The sequence below is a fragment of the Perognathus longimembris genome, chromosome 9, assembly GCF_023159225.1.
Source record: "Perognathus longimembris pacificus isolate PPM17 chromosome 9, ASM2315922v1, whole genome shotgun sequence".
NCBI lineage: Eukaryota > Metazoa > Chordata > Mammalia > Rodentia > Heteromyidae > Perognathus > Perognathus longimembris.
The window spans coordinates 54,731,676-54,756,636 of NC_063169.1; the positions used below are offsets into that span (position 1 = coordinate 54,731,676).

Sequence of the window (24,961 nt, forward strand, 5' to 3'; positions counted from 1 at the left end):
ATGCCTGCCATCCCAGCTATAGGAGGAAGACCTAACGAGGATCACAGCCTAAAGCCAGTCTTAGGCAGAAACACGAGAACCCATCTGAAAAATAACAAAAGCAAAAAGTGTTGATAGCCATGGCTCAAGTGATCCAGTGCCAGCCTAGAAAGAACCAAGCTATGCCTTCAAACTCCAGAACTCCTGCCACCCAAAAAGAAAAGAAAGAACAGTTGAGTCTTGCGATGGAACTGATTCCCAGTGAAGATCATATGGACACCGTTGACATGACAAGAAAAGACTCCGAATATTACACACAGACCTGGTTGATAATCAGCAGGATTTGTTCTCCCAGTAGGAGATTCGCACTGTGGGCCAAAGGCTACCACACAGAATCTTCAAGCAGCAGTGAGTGCTACCAAGAAATCTTTCATGAAAAGATTTCAATCCATTCAACAATCTCCGGTGTTGCCTTATTTTAAGAAATTCCCATAGCCACTCCACCCTTTAGCAACCACAATGTGATCAGTTAGCAGCCACTGATAATGTGGAGACAAGGCCTTCTACCACCAGAAAGAGGATCCTCCCTGAAGGCCGGCTGACTGCTGGCCTTTGTAAAACAGTGTTTTTTAAATTTGATTTTATTTCATTTTTGTAAACCTTGAGCTTTGCTTTGGCCAGTGTCCCCCCACTGAACTACAATTCTAGCCCCATAAAGTATTCAAAGCATACAATTTGGTGTTGTTTTTTTTTTTAAAGGAATAATACCATTGAACACTTAATAGACTACCGAATAGGGTAGACATTTGTTTTTATTTGCACTAGGAAACCCCATCCCTGTGTGTCTTGCTTCATTGTGATACTTAATTGTGGCAGTCTAGAATGGAACCCACAATATAGCCGAGGTAAACGATGCTTGTAAACCACCCACCTGGAGCCAGGTTGATGATACGATGGCTTCCATCCTGGGGAACACAGTAATTCATCCCATCAGGCTAGAGTGCAGATGTTGTAGAGCATGCCACCCCCAAATATGCCACTGTGGCATCGGGATTATTCTGACTGAAAGCCACTTGAATAACAGTAGATGCAAGAAAGCTTTCTCATCTCCTTTTTTATTCCTGAAAACAGAAGATAAAATGCCCCTGAAAGACATTCGCCCTAAAGAAAAGAAATATCTTTCGTATGGAGTTAAGAGCCAAGAACACAAGATCAGACAGACCTTATTATAATATTCTTTCATTCTTTAGCCTCCCAACATAGTTTTAGTAACTTCCCCACAATTTTCCTTTATTCAATCTGGTATAAAAGCATTAAGGTTTTGTTAGCCTTGGGAGATTTTACTTTCTAGAAAGGGTTCATGGATCACACAAAACTTACAATGAGTTTGAATACCTTTCTCCCATTAATTTATTTAAGTCAGTTTCCTTTTCTAGCTCAGATCCTTCTTACTCTAAGTGGCTTGTAGTAAATTTTGTCTCCATTGCTTCTGTAAGTCCCATTATCTAATGATTCAGAGTTCTCTTTCTCCTCCCTCCTCCTCCTCCTCCTCCTCCTCCTCCTCCTCCTCCTCCTCCTCCTCCCTCCTCCTCCTCCTCCCCTCCTCCTCCCTCCTCCTCCTCCTCCTCCTCCTCTCCTCTCCTCCTCCTCCCTCCCTCCTCTCCTCCTCCTCTCTCCTCCTCCTCCTCCTCCCTCCTCCTCCTCCTCCTCCTCCCTCCTCCTCCTCCTCCTCCACCCTCCTCCTCCTCTCCTCCTCCTCCTCCTCCTCCTCCCCTCCTCCTCCCTCCTCCCTCCTCCTCCCTCCTCCTTCCTCCTCCTCCTCTCCTCCTCCCTCCTCCTCCTCCCTCCTCCTCCTCCTCCTCCTCCTCCTCCTCCTCCTCCTCCTCCCTCCTCCTCCTCCCCTCCTCCTCCTCCTCCTCCTCTCCTCCACCTCCTCCTCCTCCTCCTCCTCCTCCTCCTCCTCCTCCTCCTCCCTCCTCCCTCCTCCTCCTCCCTCCTCCTCCTCCTCCTCCCTCTCCTCCTCCTCCTCCTCCCCTCCTCCTCCCTCCTCCTCCCTCCTCTCCTCCTCCTCCCCTCCTCCTCCTCCTCCCTCCTCCTCCTCCCTCCCCTCCTCCTCCTCCTCCCTCCTCCTCCTCCTCCTCCCTCCTCCTCCTCCTCCTCCTCCTCCTCCTCCCTCCACCTTCTCCCTCCTCCTTCTCCTCCTCCTCCCCTCCTCCTCCTCCTCCTCCCTCCCTCCTCCCTCCTCTCCTCCTCTCCTCCTCCTCCTCCTCCCTCCACCTCCTCCTCTCCCTCATCCTCCTCCTCCTCCTCCCTCCTCCTCCTCCTCCTCCTCCCTCCTCCTCCTCCTCCTCCCTCCTCCTCCTCCTCCCTCCCCCCCCTCCTCCTCCCTCCTCCCCCCCTCCTCCTCCTCCCCCCCCTCCTCCTCCCCCCTCCTCCTCCTCCTCCTCCTCCCCCCTACTCCTCCTCCTCCCTCCTCCTCCTCCTCCCTCCTCCTCCTCCTCCTCCCTCCTCCCTCCTCCTCCTCCTCCCTCCTCCTCCTCCTCCTTGCATCGGTCATGGGGCTTGAACTCTCTGCCTGGACTCTATCCCTGAGCTCTTCAGCTCAAGACTAGAACTCTATCAGTTGAGCCACAGCGCCACTTCTGGTTTTCTGGTGTTTAATTGGAGATAAGAATCTCATGGTCTTTCCTGCCCAGGCTGGCTTTGAACTGCAGTCCTCAGATCCCAGCCTCCTTAGTAGCTAGGATTAGAGTGAGCCACTGACACCTGGCACTCACAGAGTTCTTGAGTCATTGATGTGAGATCTTGTTTATTTTTTTAAATGAAAGGAACTAAGGTATAGCAATGGATACACAATCATAAATCCACTAATGTTTTATATACTGCATTTCCCTGAAACTTTTGGACTGAGAAAACATTAAAACAACCTCAATTCAGTTGAGGAGCTAGCTCACAGACAACTGAGGATCAAGCCCACATACTCATACCCCTAGAGTCATATTTGGATAGTGTATGCTTCCTTTACTAGTTTAAGCAGAATTAGAAGTCTAGGTCCCCAAATGTGATCGAAATGCTCCAATGGAGGGACATAATAAAGTTCCCCTGAACCTAAATGCTACTGCTCCTAGTCATTTGGGGTTTCTCCTACAGGGAGACTGCAGGCCAATAATCAGAGTAAATATACCCATTGCACTGATTGACCTTATCTTCCCCAGGGGATAGAGTTGCTGTTACAAAAGATCAGTTAATGGCTCAGCCACCGAGGTGGCCTTGGGGACTTGAAATGGTTTCACTGGCCCTCCTGCTTTAATTGTACATTAGAGACTATGGCCCACACCTGCATTGACACATTAATGTCAGAGCTTACTGAGCATGGGCAGGGATAATGGAAGCAAAACCAGAGTGGCTACCTAGGATTTCACCTGCGGGTATAGCAGCCAGCTCCTATGCACCTGCCAGGCTGGCACCATGGATGCTGGCTCAACCCACACACAGTGTAACCCAAATGGGCTGGCTTCCCAGCTCTCCTGATGGGAAGGACAGCAGTCACTAGGTATGTAATCCAGCCTCTCTGACCTCCAGCAGAACTTTTTGGGGAACCAGTCTACACAGCCCTCAGAAGGTCCTCAGACAAAGACTCCAGTTATCACCCGCAGTGTTCTGACTATAAACACAGACTTGTCTTTATTTTTTATACGCTACCCTACTCATATTCTTCCATTGGTGTTCCTTGAGATCACTTCCCATAAAAACCACCGGCCCACTCACCTTTATTTAAGACTACTTCCTGAACTATTAGAAAGCATAAATATCCTGATATCTAAACATCCCCCTTAATACCTTACAATGCTATAAAAAATCGTGTGTAATTTTTTTCTTAATAAAGCAAAATAAAACCCGTGAATAATGGTTTGTATTTGTGTTGGTGCTAAAACAATAGACCAGCCTGGCTTAGAATGATGGCTTCCTTATTTACTTTGAAGGTCACTGACATCTCTAGGAGGTAACAAATTGTACAAGAAATGTACCCACTGCCTTATGTATGAAACTGTACATCACTTTGACAATAAATGAGTAATTATTCAGAAAAACTCTAAAATTAGAATAATACTACGTATCACCAGTAGGATTGTGTTCAGGTGGAAGGAAATAAGCCTGGTCTATCATATGGGAAAATAGATGGTAGGTATTATGGGATTCCTTTTATGACTTGACTATGGAATCTTTTTGAGTAGTATCTCTGAGCGTCTAAAGCACGTATACTTTTTGAAAATTGTGACAAACACTTCTCTAAGAGAAAAATCTTTTGTCCTGGATTAAAAATATTAGATCGTAATCCTACACGATGGATTCTCTTGTTATAGAAGTCTTACAGGCATTCAGAGAAATCAAAAGCGAAGCTTGAGGATTCGCATTTTGGGCATTTTCAGAACGTCTCTGCTTGGTGGAAGTGGTGTTTCCGGAGTTTGTTGTGTGTCTTGGAAGATAGAGTTTTGTCTCTGCAAGTCCTAACTCTGGCTGTGATGATGACTCACTCACCCCCAGTAGAGAAGGAAAATTCTTCTCTGTTAACAAAATAAACACAGGGCCCCACAGGGCCTCTCTCATTACCACCTGCCAACAGACAGACCCAAGGTTGCCTTGCTGAGAACACAGAGTTGGCTTCACATTCATCCATTCCTTCCTCATTTCCCAAAGCAGTCCTAGGAGGGCACTAGACATTCTGAAAATTGTCCCAAACTCTTCCTACAACAAAAGACTGTTGACCCAAACAATGCACATCGGGAGACACATTTTATACATAGCCCCTTATTGCCACTAGCTGAACAAAGGTGACAGAGAAAAGGTGTTAATAGGTTGACATTCCGGAGTGGCTTTCCTTAGCCACTATGGGGTGAGAATAGCAGCACTGTGCACAGTGAATGAGGTGCCACACAGAGATTCCCAGAGACCCCTTGGGCAACTGGCCAATCATCTGCCAGTTGCCATGGAAGTTTAAGGTGCATTGACTCAGTTGAAGAAGTTCAGTGTGACATTTCTTCCTTCTCTTCCTCCTCCTCTTCACCCTCCTTCTCTCTTCTCTTCCCTCTTCCTTCTTCTCCTCTACTTTCTCCTCCTTCTCCTCTTCTTTCTCCTCCTTCTCTTCCTGATTCTTCTTTTATACCCGTACTGGGGCTTGAACTAGGGCCTCACTCTCTCAAGAGCTTGGCTTTTCACTCAAGCCTGACACTGACACTGGAACCACATCTTTACTTCCAATCTTTTGCTTGTTAATTGGAGATCAGAGTCTCACAGACTTCTGCCTGGGCTGGATTCAAACCTCCATCTTCCTGTCTCCGCCTCCTGAGTAGGTCAAATTTATAGATGTGAGCTTCCAGTGCCCCACATTTTTTTTTCTAGTATGGTATTGTCTCATAAGAATTCTATTGTATTTACAGCATGTGTGGATAGAAAAAAAAAAGACAAGTATCACTTGTCTCCATTTAGACTTTAGTTTTGTGTTATTTCCCAATGCTGAATTTATCCACCAAAGGCAACCTGGAGAATGGGAGAAGAATGGTCACCTTTGCACCAAATCCCTGAAGCCAATGAAGAGAAATGCCTCTGATTTTCAGAACCTCATCGGATCAGACTTGGGCGATGGGATATGAACAAGAAGCACACAAGGATGTAAGGAGGAAGCTTTGAGCTACTTCTCAAAGCAATCCCAGGAATTTCATGTTTCTGCTGGAGTAAGGCACTGAGGGGCCTGGGTGGCCATCCCCGGGCCAGCGCTGTCAGGTAGGGCTGTGTGGCTGTCTTTGACCAGGGCTCTCAGCCCTGGGCCTGCGGCCTCCAGATGGAAGGCCTCAGCAGATCAGAAGAAAGACCACCCACTTCTACCAAGTCACAGGACCTCTACCCAGACATCTGTCCTGCAGAGCGAGTATACTTCTGTTTGGGATCTGCCAGGAATTTGTTTTTATCGAATCCCTCTAGTCTCCTATATCTAACTTCCAACAACCTAAACATCTGCCAAAGAGGATATAATTGCAAAACACAGCAGTTTTCAGTCTCTATCTGCAGTGAAATCAGATTTATTTTTCCTTCTTGAGAAAGGGTTAAGCGTTAAAGTGTTTCACTTTGGAAACCGGGCAGGGTGGCATGTAGAAATACTCATTTTCCCTGCAACATTTCAACTTAAGACCATCCACCAGGATGGAAAGGATTAAAACGGGAAAGCAGGATTTGTGCCTGGAATGTGCTCGCAGTGGCTCACTGAGCAATAAGCTGGTGGTGATTCCCTTCAGGAGTGCTATTTCAAATCTAAGTTTCTTCTTCAAAGTAACTTAATCCAACACAATTGCGAGTAGCTGGTTAATTATCCAGACTCTGCACTGGAAAAACTGGCCAGGCAAACCATTACACAACTATCTATTATGATTATGTGATGACTCATTATTGCTAAGAAAATCTTAGGTGATTAAATCAACAAGATTCCATTTCTTCACCAGAAAACTGTCCACACACACACACACACACACACACACACACACACACACACACACACACACCCTCTGAGAGTTTTCCTGTTTACTTCCACAGCTAAGGAGAGTAAGTTCTTAGGACTAACAATGAAACACCCTATCACACGTGGAAGATCCTCCATGTGACTAGATAGGAATCGACTTTCATTTCCCTTTTGTGGCTCTTTTCCCACACTTGAGGTGTGTCGTGCTCATCTCTGACACACCCAGAACAACACCCAGATACTTACCAGAATTTCGAAACTGAAGAACAATGTGCTGCTGTGCCCAGGAGCAAGGCCTCATCTAAGAATCTTTCAAAGAGCGAAAAGGCCCTGACCATGGACTGTCCACAGGAATTTAAAAGTCAGAAACCACACTACAGAGAGACAAGATCAAGCAATCCCAATAGATCTGCTTTCAAAACTCTACTGCAAAAAGCACTGTTGCGAAAAAGAGGAAGGGAAAGATTTTTTTTTTTAAGAAATTGGAACGGATACCCAGCCTAACTTCCTTGTTCCATGTCATCTTGCCCAGCTGGGATCTGGCTACAGTTCTAATGATAGGCACACTGCACATTTGTCTCAGATAATCTTGTTTCCAGTCATGTCTTCTTCCAAGGAATTGAATTTGCTATGAAAGTACCTCAAAGAGATTTCAAATGATTCTTAGTATGACTTTACTGACAATAGCTCAGATTCTTCCTTCAAGAGCAAATTGTTTATTAAGAAAATTAAATACTAGAAGACTACTAAAAATGTTTACTTGTATATTCCACCTAGATTAAAGTCCAGGTATTGCTTCCAAGGACACAATGTTCTCCTCATATGTAACAAGTTTTGTTCCTCTCTGCTTTATTTTATTTGAAGATTGATAGGGTGAATTTATCATTTAGAATATTCATGTGAAAACAAGCATGACTATATTTTTTATTAAACATTTGTTGTATGAGAGCAATGCATTCTCTTTCCTCTCGTGGGTAAAAGTGATTCAGATACAATGATGGAGAAAAGTGAATGGATCCCTTCATTCATGCGTCTGTGTCTGATCCTGAATATTCTATAGCATAACCAAAGCCAAGGCTGTGGAGTGTCCACATCTATGGGCTCTGTTATACCTATGTGGATATCCGGTGGAATTTCATTTCTGCAACCCAGATTTCAGAATATTCTCAAACAATAATTAAGCCCACAACATTCTATACAGTGTGCAGATGACTCAAATGCCTAAGACTAAATTGCACTTCAAGTAGGGTCAGATACTATGTAATATCAAAAGCAGCCACTTACAAATGCTAATCATGAATGCCTCAGCAAGCTATACTTTTTTAGGAAGCCCTCTCCATCAGGCCTCGAAATCAAAATAATGCCCTTTAATTTCAGCTACACCCATGAGGTAATTTGGAAGATGGCTTCTACGTGAAATGTTTGCAAAGTATTGACTCACATGCTCCAGTCAGAGAGAAGTGCTCCAAAACATCATCTAACTAGTGAACTCATTCTAAAACACTGCCAATACTCTACAGAGAGAGATGTAGGTCCTGCAAGTCAAATCTCATTTGTTTCTTTTCATTCATTGCCTTCTGCTACTTCACCCATTCCACCTAGGCTTGGTGTCTCCTACTTTTAGTCCTTTACTGTCTCCATACTTTTCCATTGCACTGTGCTCAAAAGGCACTGTCAAATGAGACCTCTCCTTTGAGCATGAAGAAGCAGAAGATGGGGTGGGATCTAAACCAGCACAAAGGGAGGAGCGGAAGGCCTGGGAACACTCACTGGTGATAAAGCACTATCCTATCAAGCTCTGCTCCAACACTACTTGCTGTCTTCATTGGATTTAGTAGCTGCTTGGCCTTAGAAAATCATTTTTTCATGTTTCCACTTCCTTCCTGAATAATAATAGTTGAATCCAGAGAGTCAAGGGGAGGCTTAATACCTGAGAAAGTGTGTGTCTGTGTGTTTTAGTAACCTATATCTTTATCAAAATAATAATTCTATTAGTACACTTAAAGAGACCATGTTTAGACCTTTTGTCCATCTTGAAATACAGATAAAATATCTATTTTCCTTTCCTTTTTTATTGTAAAGGTGATGTACAGAGGGGTTACAGTTACATAAGTAAGCTAATAGTTGTCCTCTTGGTGCATTGGGCAGCACATCAGTCTCAGAATTCGAGAAGACCTTAAAAGAGAGCCTGATAAATAGTCAACCTGATCGTCATCTCTGGCTTTGTCTCCAGTCTGCTGCCCCTCTATGTGAGTTGGGAGTGGAGCAGGGCCGAGGCTGACCAAGTAGTTAGGGAACAAGTTCTCCATTCCCACCCTCCTTCTTCCCATCCCTTCTTGCTCTTTGCTGCCAACCCAAAGCCGGACACTTCTTTGGCGCTTACCAAAGAGCCTATCTGTTACTTTCCAATAAAAGAAGCTCTTTCCCTGGGCTGCTAATGTCACTCAATTCCTATCCTGCTAGTGTCACTCAATTCCTATCCTGCTAGTGGATCTTCTCTCTTGTATAGCTCTATTCCCTCTGATCATTGTTTACTATTCTACATAATTTTTCTATACTGGTCCAAAGACATGTATAATTAATGATGTCCACTCTGTCCTCTAGAATATGATTTTTTTCCTCTCAGTTTGAGAGTTATGTGTTCTCTCAATACAGTTTCTAGTAGCTTAGTAATTCTTTCCCTTTAAGGAATATTCTTCCATTTTTTAATGAAAGATAAAATTCCATCCTGGCATACCATGAGTTTAGCCACTGTCTCTAGTTAAGAAAAGCATTATAACTGGATGCCAGTGACTCATGCCTGTAATCCTAGCTACTTAGGAGGCTAAGATCTGAGGATCATAGTTCAAAGCCATCCCAGGAAGGAAAGTCTGTGAGACTCTTATCTCCAATTAAATCACAGAGAAAGCTGGAAGTGGTACTGTGGCTCAAGTGGTAGAGTGCTAGCCTTGAGCAAAAGGAGCTCAGGGACGGCACCAGGCTCTGAGTTTAAGCCTCAGGACTTGAAAAAACAAACAAACAAACACACACTGAAAACCCAAAGCCTTCACTTTGTCTTTTTTTTCTAACCCAAGAATATTTACATCAACTAACAAATGGGCAAACATGCAAGCAACACAAATCAGAGAATTTTGAAGGAAAAAGGATTCTTTGCAATCATTTTCCATATGTGGATACTGGGGCTAGCAGAGAAAGGAGCAGCCCAGCTGCCCCAGCTCACAAGAACCAGCTGAACTCAGGAAGAGAATCACATATGCCCCAAACAAGACATTGGGTTTACTATATCAGTAATAATGTCTAACTGCAGGAGGAGACAGAGAGGTCATGTTATCTCTATTCTCCCATTTCATTCATCTCCTTACAAAAAAGAAACACTATAGAATTGTATGGCTCATTTGCCTTCCCTACAAGGTCCTACAGTACTATATTGAAGCAAAAGGCACTCTCTACAGCTACCTGTGTGACAACAAAAACACCTGGACATAGTACTTCTTTGTTACATCCAACAATAAGTGATACTTGGCATATCTGAGGGCTAATAGTGTGAGTATGAGATAATTGTTTGGGAACCAACATCTGCTCATTTAAAGGGTGGGAACTCAGGATAATTAAAGAACCAAACAGAACCTCTGCTTAACTGTGGGAAATCTCGTGAGATGTACTGTTAATCTTGCAGTGGTTTCTTCTTCATCAAGTTCTTTATTGCCTTCTAGAATTTTCCCTTGGTTTGTTGCATTAAAATATCTGCTCTGGTAAGCAGCATCTACAAGGAATGGAAAACCTCTACTCTAGAATGGGGTTGAAAATAAGGAATACTTCAGCAAAATTCACTGTTGTACATATGGACCAAGTTTCTTAATCTCTAGAAACCCATTATCTTCTTAAAGTAGTTGTGCTATTATTTTGGCAAATGGTAGGTTTCTTTCTTTTTGGTCTATCATGGAACTTGGACTCAAGGTCTGGGCACTGTCCTTGAGCTTTTTTGCTCAGGGCTAGCACTCTACTACTTTAAGCCACAGCTCCACTTCTGGTTTTCTGGTGGTTAAATGGAGATAAGAGTCTCATGGACTTTCCTGCCCAAGCTGGCTTTGAACCTCAGTCCTCAGAGCTCAACCTCCTGAGCATCTAGAATTGTAGGCATGAGCCACCAGCACCAGTGCAAGTGGTAGTTTTAATATTGTTAATTACTGCTTCCAATCCTCTACTAGTCACTAAATAGTTGAATTAAAAATAAGAAGTGGAAATAGCCATTCAGAAGCTGGACACCAATGGCTTAGGCCTGTAATTCTAGCTACTCAGAAGACTGAGATCTGAGGATTATTGTTTGAAGAAAGGGCAGAGAAGTCCATGACACTCTTACCTCCTGTTAACCAGCAAAGAGCCAAAAGTAAAGGTATGACTCGAGTGGTTGAGCACCAGAATTGAACAAAAAAGCAACATGAGAGCAAGAGGCCCTGAGTTCAAGCCCTAGTACCAGAACGCACACATGTACACACACACACCATCATTCAGATTGCACTCCATTAAATTTACAATAAATATAGATTTACCTGCATTTTGAAAGGCATGCAAGGCAAACTAACTGTCAAGGACCAACCAGCCAAAAGCTCGGAGGAGAACTCTGTCCACACATCCCCCTGCCACTCTGCGCCCCTCCTCACTTCTCCCTCATAGTAAGATGCACAGACAGAGGACCAAATTGGAATGTGGGCAGGGAAAAGAAGTAAAGGCCACTAGCTCCACCACAAGGGTTATCAGAAAAGAGAAGGGTAAACCTTCATCTCAGTCTCATTAAATGTCTGAACCTACTAGAAATCTCTTAGTCTGTGCCTTTTTTGGCCATTCTGGATAGATATTGTTTGTTTGACATTTGTTCATATGGTGTGTCATGGAGGAAAAAAATGCAAAGTAGAATCATAGAATTCAAAAATTCTAACTAACCACCTTAAAAAAAGCAAGACTCCTAAATCTGAGAAAAGCAACTTCATTTTGTCATCTCACCCACTGAAAGTATTTTTTTCATTCCTTTCCCCAGATAAGAAAATTAACAACAAAAGAACTACAAAATAGACAAGATGTGAATATCTGGTTTATTGGGCAGAACAAAAAAAAAAAACAACACAAAAAGCCACATAATGAAAACGGCAATTGCTTATATGCCTACAACTTACAAAATAATCATTTGATATATAAAATCAATTGGTTTTCATTATGTCCATATAAATGGTAAAAAAAAAAAATAATGACCCATCCAATACATACTCAGAGAAACTAGGATCCCCTAAACTGTCCTATTATATGTCTCAGAGCAGACATTTTCAGTCTGTGTACCAAGGTAGACAGGGTTTTTAATTCTATTTAGGTTTCTGTGTCAGAGCTGTGTCTATATGACTGGAGCCTGAGGTAAAGGCTTCAAGCATGTGTTTTCTCCAGCTGTTTGAATGGCACTTTTGCGGTAGTAATGATTTTCCTAATGTTTGGCTAGATGACATCCTCACCCCCATCCACCCATCTTCCCAGTCTACACTGGTCCTGAACACACAGACACAAACAGTACAGATTTGTTACTACAGCATTTCCCCACACCAGAATCTAGAAACCATTTAAAAAGAGGCCAGTTTATCTTAGCATTCCACTAATGTTAGAGACCTTACCACTGCAATCCCCTACGGTCATGGAAGGAAATTCTCCTCCATGCCATAGCCACAAGAGCTTAGCAAAAAAAGAAAAGAAAAAAAAAGAACTGTTCCCAATATGACTTTGAAATTCTCATAAATGACACATACTTAGGGAGCAATTTTGCTTCCTCAAATAGCTGAAGACTTGAAAACATATTTTTTTGTTTGGCATTATGTAATTTTGGAATGTTTGGTCATTTACCATTTCTACCAATATCTCTCTTTCCATAACCCTTAATAAAAACCATCCAATCTATCTAGATTATTAAACATGGAAGCCCTCTTATTTTTTCTTTATTATGTTACATGTTCATATTCCTTGACAAATGCAGAATACATGTTATAGTTTAAACATAAGGAGAGATCAGCATATTATAAAGAACTTGGAAAAAGAAACACGTCTTTTTGTTTAACTCCACAAAAATATATATAAAAGGTGAATATGAAACTATAACACTATTTAAGAAATTTTTTCTCCCAAATTAGTTTAGCATTTTGACTAGGGCACTGCCAAAGCATAGGTTCCACGGGGCCCGAGACTTTCCACTCCGGATCCTGCTCCTCAGCGGGGCTTGCTCAGCTCTCTTTCCCACGTCAGGCAGAGGTGTAGAAGTACCTGGGCTTAGCATTGCCCAGCAGGTCATCCTCATAGTTGGGGAGGCAGCAGAAGAAAAAGGAACAACCAATCAGGATGATCGTGGCTGCCCATCCGAAGCCATAGGCCCAGTTATAGATGTAAAGGACGGCAGGGTTGGCGTGAAGGCTGAAGGTCTGGGTGTACTTCACGGGGTAGATGACCAGGGAAATGATCTGGAACACAGCTGAAGGAAGAAACAAAAGTCTCAGCAAATGAAAGCATGAAGGAATGCACAGTAATGACAGGTGTGAGTGACAAATATGAGTTCAGGGGCCTGCTTTTGCTTCAAGAGATATCTAGCAGTAGGCATGTGGGGTCATGTCGACTATACCAGGATTCTTCTTCAACAAAGGGTCACAGCCTAGAATGTTCTTTCTACTGATCCTTGCAATCCTAACGACTCGGAAGGCTGAGACCCACAGGACTGTTGTTCAAAGCCAACCCAGGCAAAAAAGTCCACATGACTCCATCTCCAAAATAACCAGCACAAAAGCAGAGCTGGAGTTGCGGCTTAAGTGGCAGAGGATCATGGAGCGAGGAGAATGCCCTAAATTGAAACTCTAGTATTGCCAGACAAAGTTTTCCCTGGGCTCTACCCATGTGACTAGATTTCTTCACACCACTGAGGTCTGAGTCACTGTTGACTGACAAAGTTCTATGCTGCACGTGGTTCCAGGTCTGGACCCTCTCTAACCCACTACAGAGATGCCTTTCACGACACAACACTTCAAAAGAGGACAAAACTCAACAAGTGAACTCGTTCGGGGGTCCTCAGTTCCCCTTAGCAATGGTGGCCCCAAGAAGTCACACCCAGGGATAATTCTGGAGACTACTGTACTTTCAGGACTGACTCTGGTTCTCTGAATATCTTTCAGTAGACAGAGCCACCTACATAAGTATGGACAGGCAGGAGACCCTTTGTCATGGAATAGGGGCTTCAGGACATGGAGGCACAGGAGGAAGGGAATCGAGAGCCTAAATCACAACTGTCTCCTGACACGTCTGCTCTTAGTGACCCATTTCCAGAACGAATTGGGATGTGTACTAGCCACGAATCTTCCAAGTAGGGGGAGCATTGCTCCACTGATGCTTGTTAAAGTACGAAGGAAGAAGAAGGTCTGTCACCCAGCCGTACCAGCGAGAGCCAGGAGGCCTCCAATCACCCTCAGGAAGACCAGCATTTGGGGTCCGCAGAGGGCAAAGAAGGAGAGGACGAAGCAGATGCACAGGATGATGAAGCCACAGAAGAGCGTAGCGGCCGCTGCTCTCCCCCAAGCTGCAAGACAAAAGGACACACCTGGATTAGACAGGCCAGTTAAAGAACCACAACTCAAGTAACAATCGAAGTTTAGTATTTTTTTCTTTCTACTTTTTTTTTTTTTGGTACAAAGATGTCATCACGTTTCAAAGAAAGTCATTTTTTAATAGACTGAGATTTCGGGATGTTTTGCTGCTTTGATTTGGGGGCAAATGTTTCCACTTCTGAAATGAAAATTAAGCTATTTGTCTTAACAATAAATTTGCCACACGAACAGGTATATTCAAAAGATTCATCCCAGTTCTACTCTAGCATGTTCATAACAAGCCCTCTTGGTATTGACCACATCAAATGACAATCTCTTTGGGAAATGTTTTCAGTGTCTTCAAAGGATCTTTGTATCATATTAACATTTGGCTTGAAGCAAAAAATCACCACTGAAGGCTGGGAATATGGCCTAGTGGCAAGAGTGCTTGCCTCATATACATGAAGCCCTGGGTTCAATTCCTCAGTACCTAATATATAGAAAATGGCCAGAAGTGGTGCTGTGGCTCAAGTGGCAGAGTACTAAGCCTTGAGCAAAAAAGAAGCCAGGGACAGTGCTCAGGCCCTGAGTTCAAGGCCCAGGACTGGCAAAAAAAAATATCATCACTCAGCGTACAGATTTACTATTAAGCAGAGATGCTCAATAGAACACTTTAATTTTAGAAAAGCAGCTATGACTCTATAAACTTGGTAGCAAATGACTTTTCTAAATTTCTTCAACTTTCATTCCTGAAGTATTCCATTTATTGGACAGGAATTGTTAATTATTGATCTTGGCCCTAATAAAGATCTGGGTTGTGACAGAAAAGTGAGTTCCGGGTTGGAAGATCTTCACCTCCCTGCCGCACACACCAGCCCCCTTCACTCTGCCAGTCTCTGCTCATTTTCCTTTTCATCTGAGCAGACAGGAGGACACCTAATGCACACACAAACCACCCAGGAATTCCTGTCCTCTGGACTACACAGCTTCTCCAATCTTGTCTTCCCCAGCCTGTTTCCATAGGTCATAATGACCAGCAAGGCATACACTGAATCCTCACAATGACTGGTTCTTCTTTGCCAGTGTTAGGGATTAAACTCAGGGCACTGTCCTTGAGCTTCTTTTGCTCTATGTTAGCACTCTACCACTTGAGCCACAGCTCCAATTCCAGTTTTTTCCTGTTTATGTGGTACTGAGGAATTGAACCCAGGGCTTCATGCATGCAAGGCAAGCACTCTACCCCTAAGCCACATTCCCAGCTCCTCACAATGACTTCTTTGGGTGCATGCTATTATCATTTTTAATTTAGACATGAGAAGGCATGCTTAGGCTTTGAGAGTTCAAACAGCCTGCCCAGGGCCACAGTAGTTGGTAAACGGTTTTGACCATTTGAGTTCTAAAATGTCTGAATCCAAACCATATCTTTTTTTTTTTTTTTTTTTTTTTTTTGGCCAGTCCTGGGGCTTGGACTCAGGGCCTGAGCACTGTCCCTGGCTTCTTTTTGCTCAAGGCTAGCACTCTGCCACTTGAGCCACAGCGTCACTTCTGGCCATTTTCTGTATATGTGGTGCTGGGGAATTGAACCCAGGGCCTCATGTATACAAGGCAAGCACTCTTGCCACTAGGCCATACCCCCAGCCCCATATCTTTTTTTTTAATCAATCAATCAATAAATATTGTTTATATTCTTAAAAGTGTACACTCTTAAAAATGTACAACTCCATAGTTTTTGCTATATCCAAAGAACTATGCAACCATCACCACTAACAATTCTAGAGCACTTTTATCACCCCCTAAAAGAAAGTCATCAGATTCTAATTCCTGTACCCTTAAGCCGTCACTTCTCTGTCTCTGCTGCCTCCAGTCTCTGGCAAGCACTAACCACCATTTTGTCTCTGTAAATTTGCCTATTTCATATGAGTGAAATCATACACACTACGTGACATTCTATGATTGGCTTCTTTCACTGAGCAGAGTGGTTTAAAGGCTCATCCATTTTATTGCATGAATCAATATTTCATTCCTTCCCATGGCTTGATAATATTTTTGAATAGATACCTTATATTTTATTGATCCCTTCATTTGTCCTTGGACATGCACATGTTCTTTAACTGATACTCTTTATTGTCTTTGAACAAGAGAGTCCTGTGCCCCTTGCCCTGGTTTTACATAGGTTGGCTCTGCAACACACAGCATGCTGACAATATCCTCGGGGGATCCACAGTTTCATGAGTGGCCAGTGGAAAACAAAGACACCAGAAAAGCAAGAACTGGTTTATCCCCTGCCTCTGCCACATATCAGAGTCAGTCTCCTCATCTTCACTCAGGCTAAGATTGCCGTGTTGCAAGATGACTGTGAGGATGAATACGGTGTGTGAAAATCATCAGGTTTTAATCCCTAGCCCTTTCCACTCGTGGACCTTTATATTCCACAGCCACAAGGTCCCTCGCTGTCCTGAAGGACTGTTCCTCCTCAGCCAGTGGACTTTGTCATCTTTGTAGACTGACCTGGCTTCAGCTCCCATTCCTTTGTGCAGAGCTTTCTCCATGGCAGGAATGGCAGGGGCGTCACAGATGATGGGAGATGAAATGTGTGTATGCATCTCAGGAATACTATGTTTTCCCACAGATGACTTCCAGTCAGGAGGGGTGAGGAGCTCCATGACTGCACCCACCTGTATATCTACAGTACTGATGACTACCTTCCAAATCCTCTTCAGTGAAAGCGGTGAGGAACATGTTGAAATAGGAAGGCTGTACTTTATAACAATGAGCTGGGTGCCGGGTGGATCATGCCTGTTATCCTAGCTACTCAGGAGGCTGCGATCCAAGGATCACTGTGCAAAGCTGGTCCAGGTAGTAAAGTCTATGAGACTTTTATCTTCTATTAACCACCATCAAGCTGGAAGTAAGACTGTGGCTCAAGTGGCAGAGAACAGCCGTAAGTGAAAAAGCTAAGGGACAGTGCTGAGGTCCTGAATTCAAGTCCCAATATTGGCACATGTGCGTGCACACACACACAACTAGAAATGAATATGTAAAACTGTTAAATGTAATGTAATGTGTCTCTTGTCCCACTTTTGTTCTTCAGGGAATGTTTAAGAGAGAACCCATCATACTTTGGAAAAAGCATTAATTCATTAACAAGGCCTTCTCAAAGCATCGCCCAACAGCCAGAGTCATGGGAGCAGTGTTGCTTACTAAACACAAGCTCTGTGCCCCTCTCTGTCACTGAACCAACTTTCAGATGTGCTGCTGAGAATCCACATGCTGGTGGCCCCATGCTCTTGTATCCACGCTCAAGTCTGAGGATCATGAAGCAAGATGACTGATCTCCTTACAAGGTGCACACTTCTACCAAAAAGTCCTCCAGTAAGTGACCCACTTCAATTACAGTCTCACATCTCCAGATTTGCTTTCGTGACAAGTGTCCATCACAAAGTTTGGTTAAGTCCAATCATTAAATTCAAAGATGCAAAAACTTACTTCATCTTTTATGTGTTTACAAGTGTGAAGCTAGAAAGGCAACCTAAGAAGAAGAAGAAGTATGATTCCAGTGGTAGAGCATGAGCCTTCAGTGAAAGACCTAAGTAGGAGGGTGAGGTCCTGAGTTCAATCCCCAGTACCAACACACACACACACACACACACACACACACACACAAGAGTGACCTATGTACAAATGCACGCAGAAGAACTCAAACAGAACGAAAGTGGCTTGCATAGTGGAATGCCATTTCTCAATAAAAAATAACAAAAACAACTAGGAACGTAGTTTAATAGCCAGGCTTTTACAATCACATATTAATGTTTTAGAAGTCTCGCTAGTAAATTATACATAATGCCCTATAAAGGGATATATTAATTCTGCTCCCTTATTTGAGGAAAATGAACATTGCTATTAACACTTCCTCTCACATTCTAGCTGAAATATAATGTATGCTTCGTTGCCAGGACATGGAAGAAATTCAGTAAAACCAACAGTAAGCCAGTTCACCTAATCATATACCAACAGGTGAGCATACACATCAAACAGACCATCTCAAGAGCTATTCCCACTGAGTTAGTTCAGTCAGTGTCTTGATTATTTGAAATGCTGAGTCTAAAGAAAATCTAAATGAAAAATGAAGCAACTTTTTGTCTTTAGAAAGGTTGTCTTGCTTGTGGGACATGTAAAACCTGCTTGATACAGCCTAGAAACACCCATAGTGAGTCACTTAACTATCATTTAGACATTAATCTTGGCACAGCTTTACAGATATTAACTGATGAGTGTAGGCCAGTCCCCGCCGCCTCCCCGCAGGGACTGGCTGGCTTTAATAGATGAGAGGGACCACTCGTTCTTGTGGCCTCATATTCTGTCATGCTTTATCTTTTGCTCAGAAATGACACAGAAAACACGTGACCAAGTGAATAGGAAATGACCAGTAAAGATGACTGATGGGAAAAGAGAAAAAAAGGTAAAAATAAATTCTAGCTTGAAGGAAATGATAAATGGGGGCTGGGTGGGGCGGGGAGATTAACTTTTACCTTAAAAGTAGGAAAAGCGTCACTAATATTCTTAATGTGTTGGTAAACATCTTAAGAGAATGTCACTAAATTTTTGTCCAAAGCTGGTGCCTCTTTCTATGGACTGCCTGCCTGTATTTTTCTGGAGTTTTACGTATAAGCACCAAAGAGACTAAACCAGTCAACAAACCTACTTGCTTCTTTACTGAATGCAGGGAACAGAGAGCAGGTTAGGGTTTCAGGCCTTTCCAGAACAAACGATTCATATACTAACAACACAGGAGGCTTCATCTAACTATCTGGGTTTCTCTAAGGCTATCCATGCCCTATACAGACAAGGAAAACTCTCACATTAATAAACACTGTTTTGCATATTCCATCAGGATGCAGTCTGCAGAGAACCTGGCCAGCAGTTTGGAAACTCCAAAGCTCTCGCAAATCTCCTGAAGAACTTGTTACAGGGCAGATTCCCACCTCTGTGGTGGCGTCCACACCTCCCAGGTTATGCTGATGGCGCTGGAGGAGCAAAGCTTCAGAGATGACACCTGCAAGGACCTACATCGAAAGAAGCCCACACGGCATGAGAGTTCTGGAAGGCCAAGAGTGAGGACTGGTTGTCAGCATGGCCGTGGCAACAGACACACAGGGCGAATGTACGATCTGGTGTGAGATTCCTTACATGCTGCACATTTTCTCCAGCGGAGCCATGCAGTGACGGGTGTGCACTGTGATTTTACACAATTCCTGTACTTGATCCTTCCAAGGTGTTCGGGTACTTAATTCACAAGTGGGGAAACTGCACAGGAGGGGAGGAGGTGAAGAGAAGTCACTAGAGACCATCTTGGGGTTAGATTCTTGGCATCTGCCAGGTGACAGGAGGCTGGATAGTAGGAATTACAGAGAAGCACGCTGCAGCCCAGCTCAGCATGCCAGAGGTGCTGGGGAAGGAAAACTAGGGAGACCACAGGGAAATGAGTTGACAAAAGGGCACCACTGTCACAGAGCTATTCATGAAGTAGGACTTGGTGATAGCTTGGATTCCATAGTCTTTCATTCCTTTCGAGTTCTAACAGTTCAGCATTTTCCACTTCACAGAACAATACCATCTCAGGTGCCTAATCAAATCCCTGCTAATCCCAGCAAATGTGCAATGGACATCACTGATCACGAGGATTCCAGATCTCATAAATCAATACATATCCTTAAGTCATTAGATCAACACAGCAGCAGCTTTTCAGTTTACTGTGCAGGGACTGAGCACACATAGAGGTGCAGGAAAGAAGAGTAATGTACTGACTACTGCCTAATACATAAAATAAAGAAATTTACTGTCCTGCCCCACCCCTACAACCTACAAAAGTCACAAGAGCAGTGATCTCCAAGTGAGTCTTTGTCTCTCTTCTTGTTTTTGTTTTTCTGTGTTTGGTTTTGTTTTGGGTTTTGGTGATGGTAGTAGTACTGGAACTCAGGGCCTGGGCACTGAGTTTTATTTTGTTTTGTTTTTTCTTTCTTTCTTTTTAAGCTCTTTTTGCTCAAGGATAGTACTCTACAACTTGAGCCACTACTCCACTTTTTGGTGGTGGTTAACTGAAGATAAGAGTCTCACTGAGTCTCTCTTTCTTGCCCAGGTTGCCTTTGAACTTGGATCCTTAGATCTCAGCCTCCTGAGTTGCTAAGATTACAGGTGTGAGCCACCAGGGCTCAGTGACTTCCTCTACTTTTAAGAAGCACAGGGCTTTATCATCTAAGTATGTCGCCCAATCCTCTGGTGCTTTGATTCATTGAGAGTGTTATCATCTGTGGGGAAAACACAGTGAGCATCATGGGTTCAAGGGTGTCTCTAGAAAAGAGGGGGTTCCAGGCTTCTTAGTTAAAATTTCAGGCCCCAACTTCCCACTTTCTTTCCTTTCCTCCTAGTGCTACAAAAACTCAAGCCCATTATTTTCCAATAATTTGAAATTCACTCTGCTAGTGCTTAAGAGATCTGCCTGATGGATTCACTTTTCAAGCCAGAAAAGAAGGTGCTGGCAGTTTAAAAAAAAAAAAAAGTATATGTGAATGTTCATTCCCGTTTAATCTGCACTTTGCTTACAGGTGAAACTTGGATGATCATTTGGGTCATAAATAGATAGTCATTTCCATCTTGACAAGCATAAACACAAAAAATGAAAAATAAAACCCTCAAACAAGTGTTTGGACACTTCCCTGTGAATTTTGCTGCTACCACCACCTAAAAGAAAATACTCAGAGTTGAATTTGGCTCATTGAAGACGTTTTAAGAAAAGATGTGTTTGGGAAGAAGCCAGGGATGGTGCTCAGGCCCTGAGTCCAAGGCCCAGGACTGGCCAAAAAAAAAAAAAAAGATGTGTTGGTTATCCAAAATTCTCAATAACTATCAGTAATGGTAAACATACTATTTGCTTTTTTACTTTTGTAATTCTAAGAAACTATTTACCTGTATAAATCTATCTATCTATACCTTACTAATTTTATCCATACTTACCAGAAATAATATGACTTTACTATGAAAATGAACATATTCATGTTATGAATAACACCTAATGCAAATGTGGTCAAATGCTTTGTAATGAAAGGCCTACTTTCTTAATAGTTAACAATGAAAGATTCAGGGGCTGGGAATATGGCCTAGTGGCAAAAGCGCTTGCCTCCTACACATGAAGCTCTCGGTTCGATTCCCCAGCACCACATATATGGAAAATGGCCAGAAGTGGTGCTGTGGCTCAGGTGGCAGAGTGCTAACCTTGAGCGGGAAGAAGTCAGGGACAGTATTCAGGCCCTGAGTCCAAGGCCCAGGACTGGCAAAAAAAAAAAAAAAAAAAAGAAAGATCCAAATATTTATTTCCTAGTACACATGAAGAAGTCTCTTAAAAACAAATGCCACAGTTAATTCTCTAATTTTGTCAGCACACCTGCCTCACTCCCCCCACCCAAGGCTGTGTGATTGTGCAAATGTGTAGGTATGTGTATGTGCAAGTTTGGAAAACCAGTTTTTGTCTTTTTGATACAAGATGACCTGGCATAAACATGCTGTTCTTGGTGAGGCTTTCCTGATGTTATCTGAAAATCAATCCATAGAGATGCTCAAATAATCACTTAAAAGTGTAGGAGTGCGGGTTTTCCACACGCCTATAGTAAACTCATCACCGACCCACACAGAGGTGTGCAGAAGAGGCAGCACCTCCACTTGCCTTGGCTACCACGGTGGGAGTAGGCCTCTTTGGTGGTGTCCTATCTACTGTCTCTTTCTCATATCATCCCTGACCTGGTGATTCAAATCTGGGTCTCGAGTAGGAGCCAAATCTACAGGCACGCAACCATCTTTGAAGATAACACTAAGTGCACTGAAGTCAAAGCCACAGGTGTTGGCATGTATCAGAAGCTGCATCATAAACGTGCTAATATCACTGGTGGCCGGTGCCTCACACCTGTAATCCTAGCTACTCAGGAGACTGAGAGCTAGGCAGGAAAGTCCATGAGACAGACTATCTCCAAGTAACCACCAACAAGCTAGAAGTGGAGCTGTGTCTCAAGTGGTAGAGCACCAGCTTTGAAGCGGGGGTGGGAGGGGGTGGGAAACCAATTGAATTGAGGGGTTAAACCCTCAATTCAAGCCCCAATGACAGTACCCAAAACGAGAAGTGCTAATACACTTTTCATTTTTCAAAATCCTCTTGGAAAACTGAGGAGGGGTCCTCCCAAAAAAGCTGATTTCTATAGGAAATCCAAAACAAACCATACACTGGAAAGGTTTTTTTTTTAATTAATAAAGGCTCAGTCTTTGAATTAAACACCCTAGAAACAAAACCTGCTCACAAAGTAGTTGATGAGTCTGAGGTTGCAAGGCCACACCCTAGAAGGTGAGCTCACCCTGCCAGGGGACAAAACACAACAGCCTTGTGCGTGGTACATGCAGGGCTGTCTGTGCCAGAGTTTGGCAGGTCAGATCATGTCCCAGCAAGATGGGTGCTGGCTCTGCCTCTGCTGGCTGGCTTCCTGTGTGCAGGCTGACCAGAGTCTTCTTTGGGACTTGAAGGGACTTTGAAGTGAAAGCAACATCTGTTTACAAACCCCACAAGCAGGCCTGTGAAATCCCTTCCCCACTCAACCCCCTGATTCCAGGAAACTGAGTTCAAATGCCTTCAAACTAGACAGTAGTTATAGTATTTCAAAGTCAGGAATCCCTTCCAAATACCTGAAAGACTAGGAACAACATGGACTCTGAGAGACATTGCATTGGTGCCAGATCTCAGGGATGGAAATACACAAACTATAAAGAAATCAGGAATTCCCTGTAGTCTTTGAGTTTTATTGCCTGCTAATGAGGGCTATTCTCCTTCTCAGTGAAAGTTCCTCCAGGGCACTTTGAAAGATACCAGGCCAAGGGAACTAACACCAAGCTGGGCTTCTGGTACACAGGCCCCAGAAATCACAAATAAACAGGGTTTTCTTGGCAGCTTGTGAGATATTGGGGGCAGGGATTCGGATTCAGTTCATGGTTAAAATCAGGAAAGGCAAATAAAGCACAGTCTCTGGCTTGCTGTCTCTGGCTTGTTTGTAAACGGTAAGACTCAGTAAAGCCTTCTTGGGCCTGAGGCTTTGTAGTGTCTCCCTACACCTGGTCATGGCTGTTATTCATATCTACAGTAAGGTGGGGCGGGAATGACCTGGCGAAGGAAAAAATGCCTATGGTTATTAACAAGCTGGGCGCAGGCTTCCTCCTTCAGGCTGGGAAAGTGGAAGCCTCACCTAAAGCACTAAATATATACAGCAATAGCCAACTCGGCTTCACTTCTCCAGTGTGATCAACCGTGTTTACTTTCTTTTGTTTTTGAAAACCCCAATTTCAAATCGGATAAAAACAAATCAATATTCTAAACAGCAATGGCCGGCCAAGCCCACAGCCAAGACTGACAAGAACTAGTGCCCCAGGTGAGCTGGGGAAGACTCTGTGGACTGTGCCCGGCCGGGGAGGAGGGGTTCTTCCAGGTCACTTAAGCTAAAGGAAGCCACCCAAACGAAGGAAGATGCGTTCTGTTCGTGGTCGTTATCATCTGAATCATAGGAACACGCGGGGGCGGGGGAGGGGTGTCTCCAAAGACACGGTGAGCTCACCTCAACCTGAAATCGCTTTGTGCGGTAATCGAGAACCATCTCTCCAAACAACACGGTTTGAAAGTCATGGCCACTTTCTACCCGTTTTGAGCCACCCCAAGGCTGCTGCCGCCTCCGCTCGGCTCGGACCCGATGCAAGAGCCTGAGCCCCGACCAGAGCCCCGCTCGCGGTTGTGTGGCGGACCCCGCTAGGGCTCGGCTAGGGCCGCGGTCCTCCCGGAGGACGCCCCCGAGGCGGCGGCGGCCACTCACCGTATTCCATGAGGCTCTGGCAGCCCTGGTCGTAGGAGCCGCTGCCGCCGCCCTCGTCGAAGCATCTCCACCACAGCGAGGACGTCTGGAGGTGGGTGCTCGACTGCAGCCAGCCGCGGCCGGACAGCGCGATGATGTCGAAGGCGATGGCGCTGAGCAGCAGCAGGGGCAGAATCCACCTGCAGCGCTCGCAGGCCAGGCCGCAGCGCAGCATCGTCGGCGGCGGGGCGCGGGGCGGCGGGGCGCGGGGCGGCGGGGCGCGGGGCGGCGGGGCGCGGGGCGGCGGAGCGCGGGGCGCGGGGCACCGAGCGGAGGAGCGCGGAGCACGGACGGCGCGGACGGCGGCGGAGAGTGGCGGGGAGGCGTGCGAGGGCGCGGCGACTAAAGGGAAGAGGCGGCTCCCGGGAGGGAGGACGTGCGGAGGCCGGCCGGTGAGGGCCACACCTCCGTCCCGGTGACTCAGAGCGCGTCCGCCCGGACCCGACCCGGGGTGCGCCCCGACCTGCCCGCCCCGCCTCTCCTAGACGCGGAGTGCGCCCGACCTGCCCGTCCCTCCCAGACTCGGGGTACGCCCCGACCTGCCCGCCCCGCCCCTCTCAGACCCGGGGTGCTCCCCAACCTGCCCGCCCCGCCCCTCTCAGGTTCTCCCAGACTCGGAGTGCTCCCAGACCTGCCCGCCCCGCCCCTCCCAGACTCGAGATGCTCCCAGACCTGCCCGTCCCCACTCTCCCAGACTCGGGGTGATCCCCGACCTGCCCGCCCCGCCCCTCCCAGATCAAGGGTGCTCCCCAAACTGCCCGCCTCGCCCCTCCCAGATCTGGGGTGCGCCTACACCTACCCGCCCCTCCCTGACCCAGGATGCGCCTTTCCCTGCCCCGGGTTGCTCCCCGACTTGTCCACCCCAGCCCGCGTACCGCCCCTCCCAAATTCGGGGTGCGCCCCGCCCCTCTCCGCCTTCGCGTTCAGCCCCAGGGTGCACC

The 24,961-nt window shown here is 45.0% G+C and overlaps 1 protein-coding gene across 1 annotated transcript; it reads right to left on the reverse strand.

Moving 5' to 3' along the window:
• Positions 1–11,557: 11,557 nt before the first annotated feature.
• Positions 11,558–24,231, reverse strand: LOC125357334 (p53 apoptosis effector related to PMP22). Its single transcript, XM_048354173.1, has 3 exons — positions 23,982–24,231; positions 13,941–14,081; positions 11,558–12,989 (listed from the first exon to the last, which is right to left on the reverse strand). Exons 1-3 carry the CDS (start codon positions 24,193–24,195, stop codon positions 12,763–12,765), a joined length of 582 nt encoding a protein of 193 aa, XP_048210130.1. The 5' UTR covers positions 24,196–24,231; the 3' UTR covers positions 11,558–12,762.
• Between the last annotated feature and the right edge of the window lie 730 nt (positions 24,232–24,961).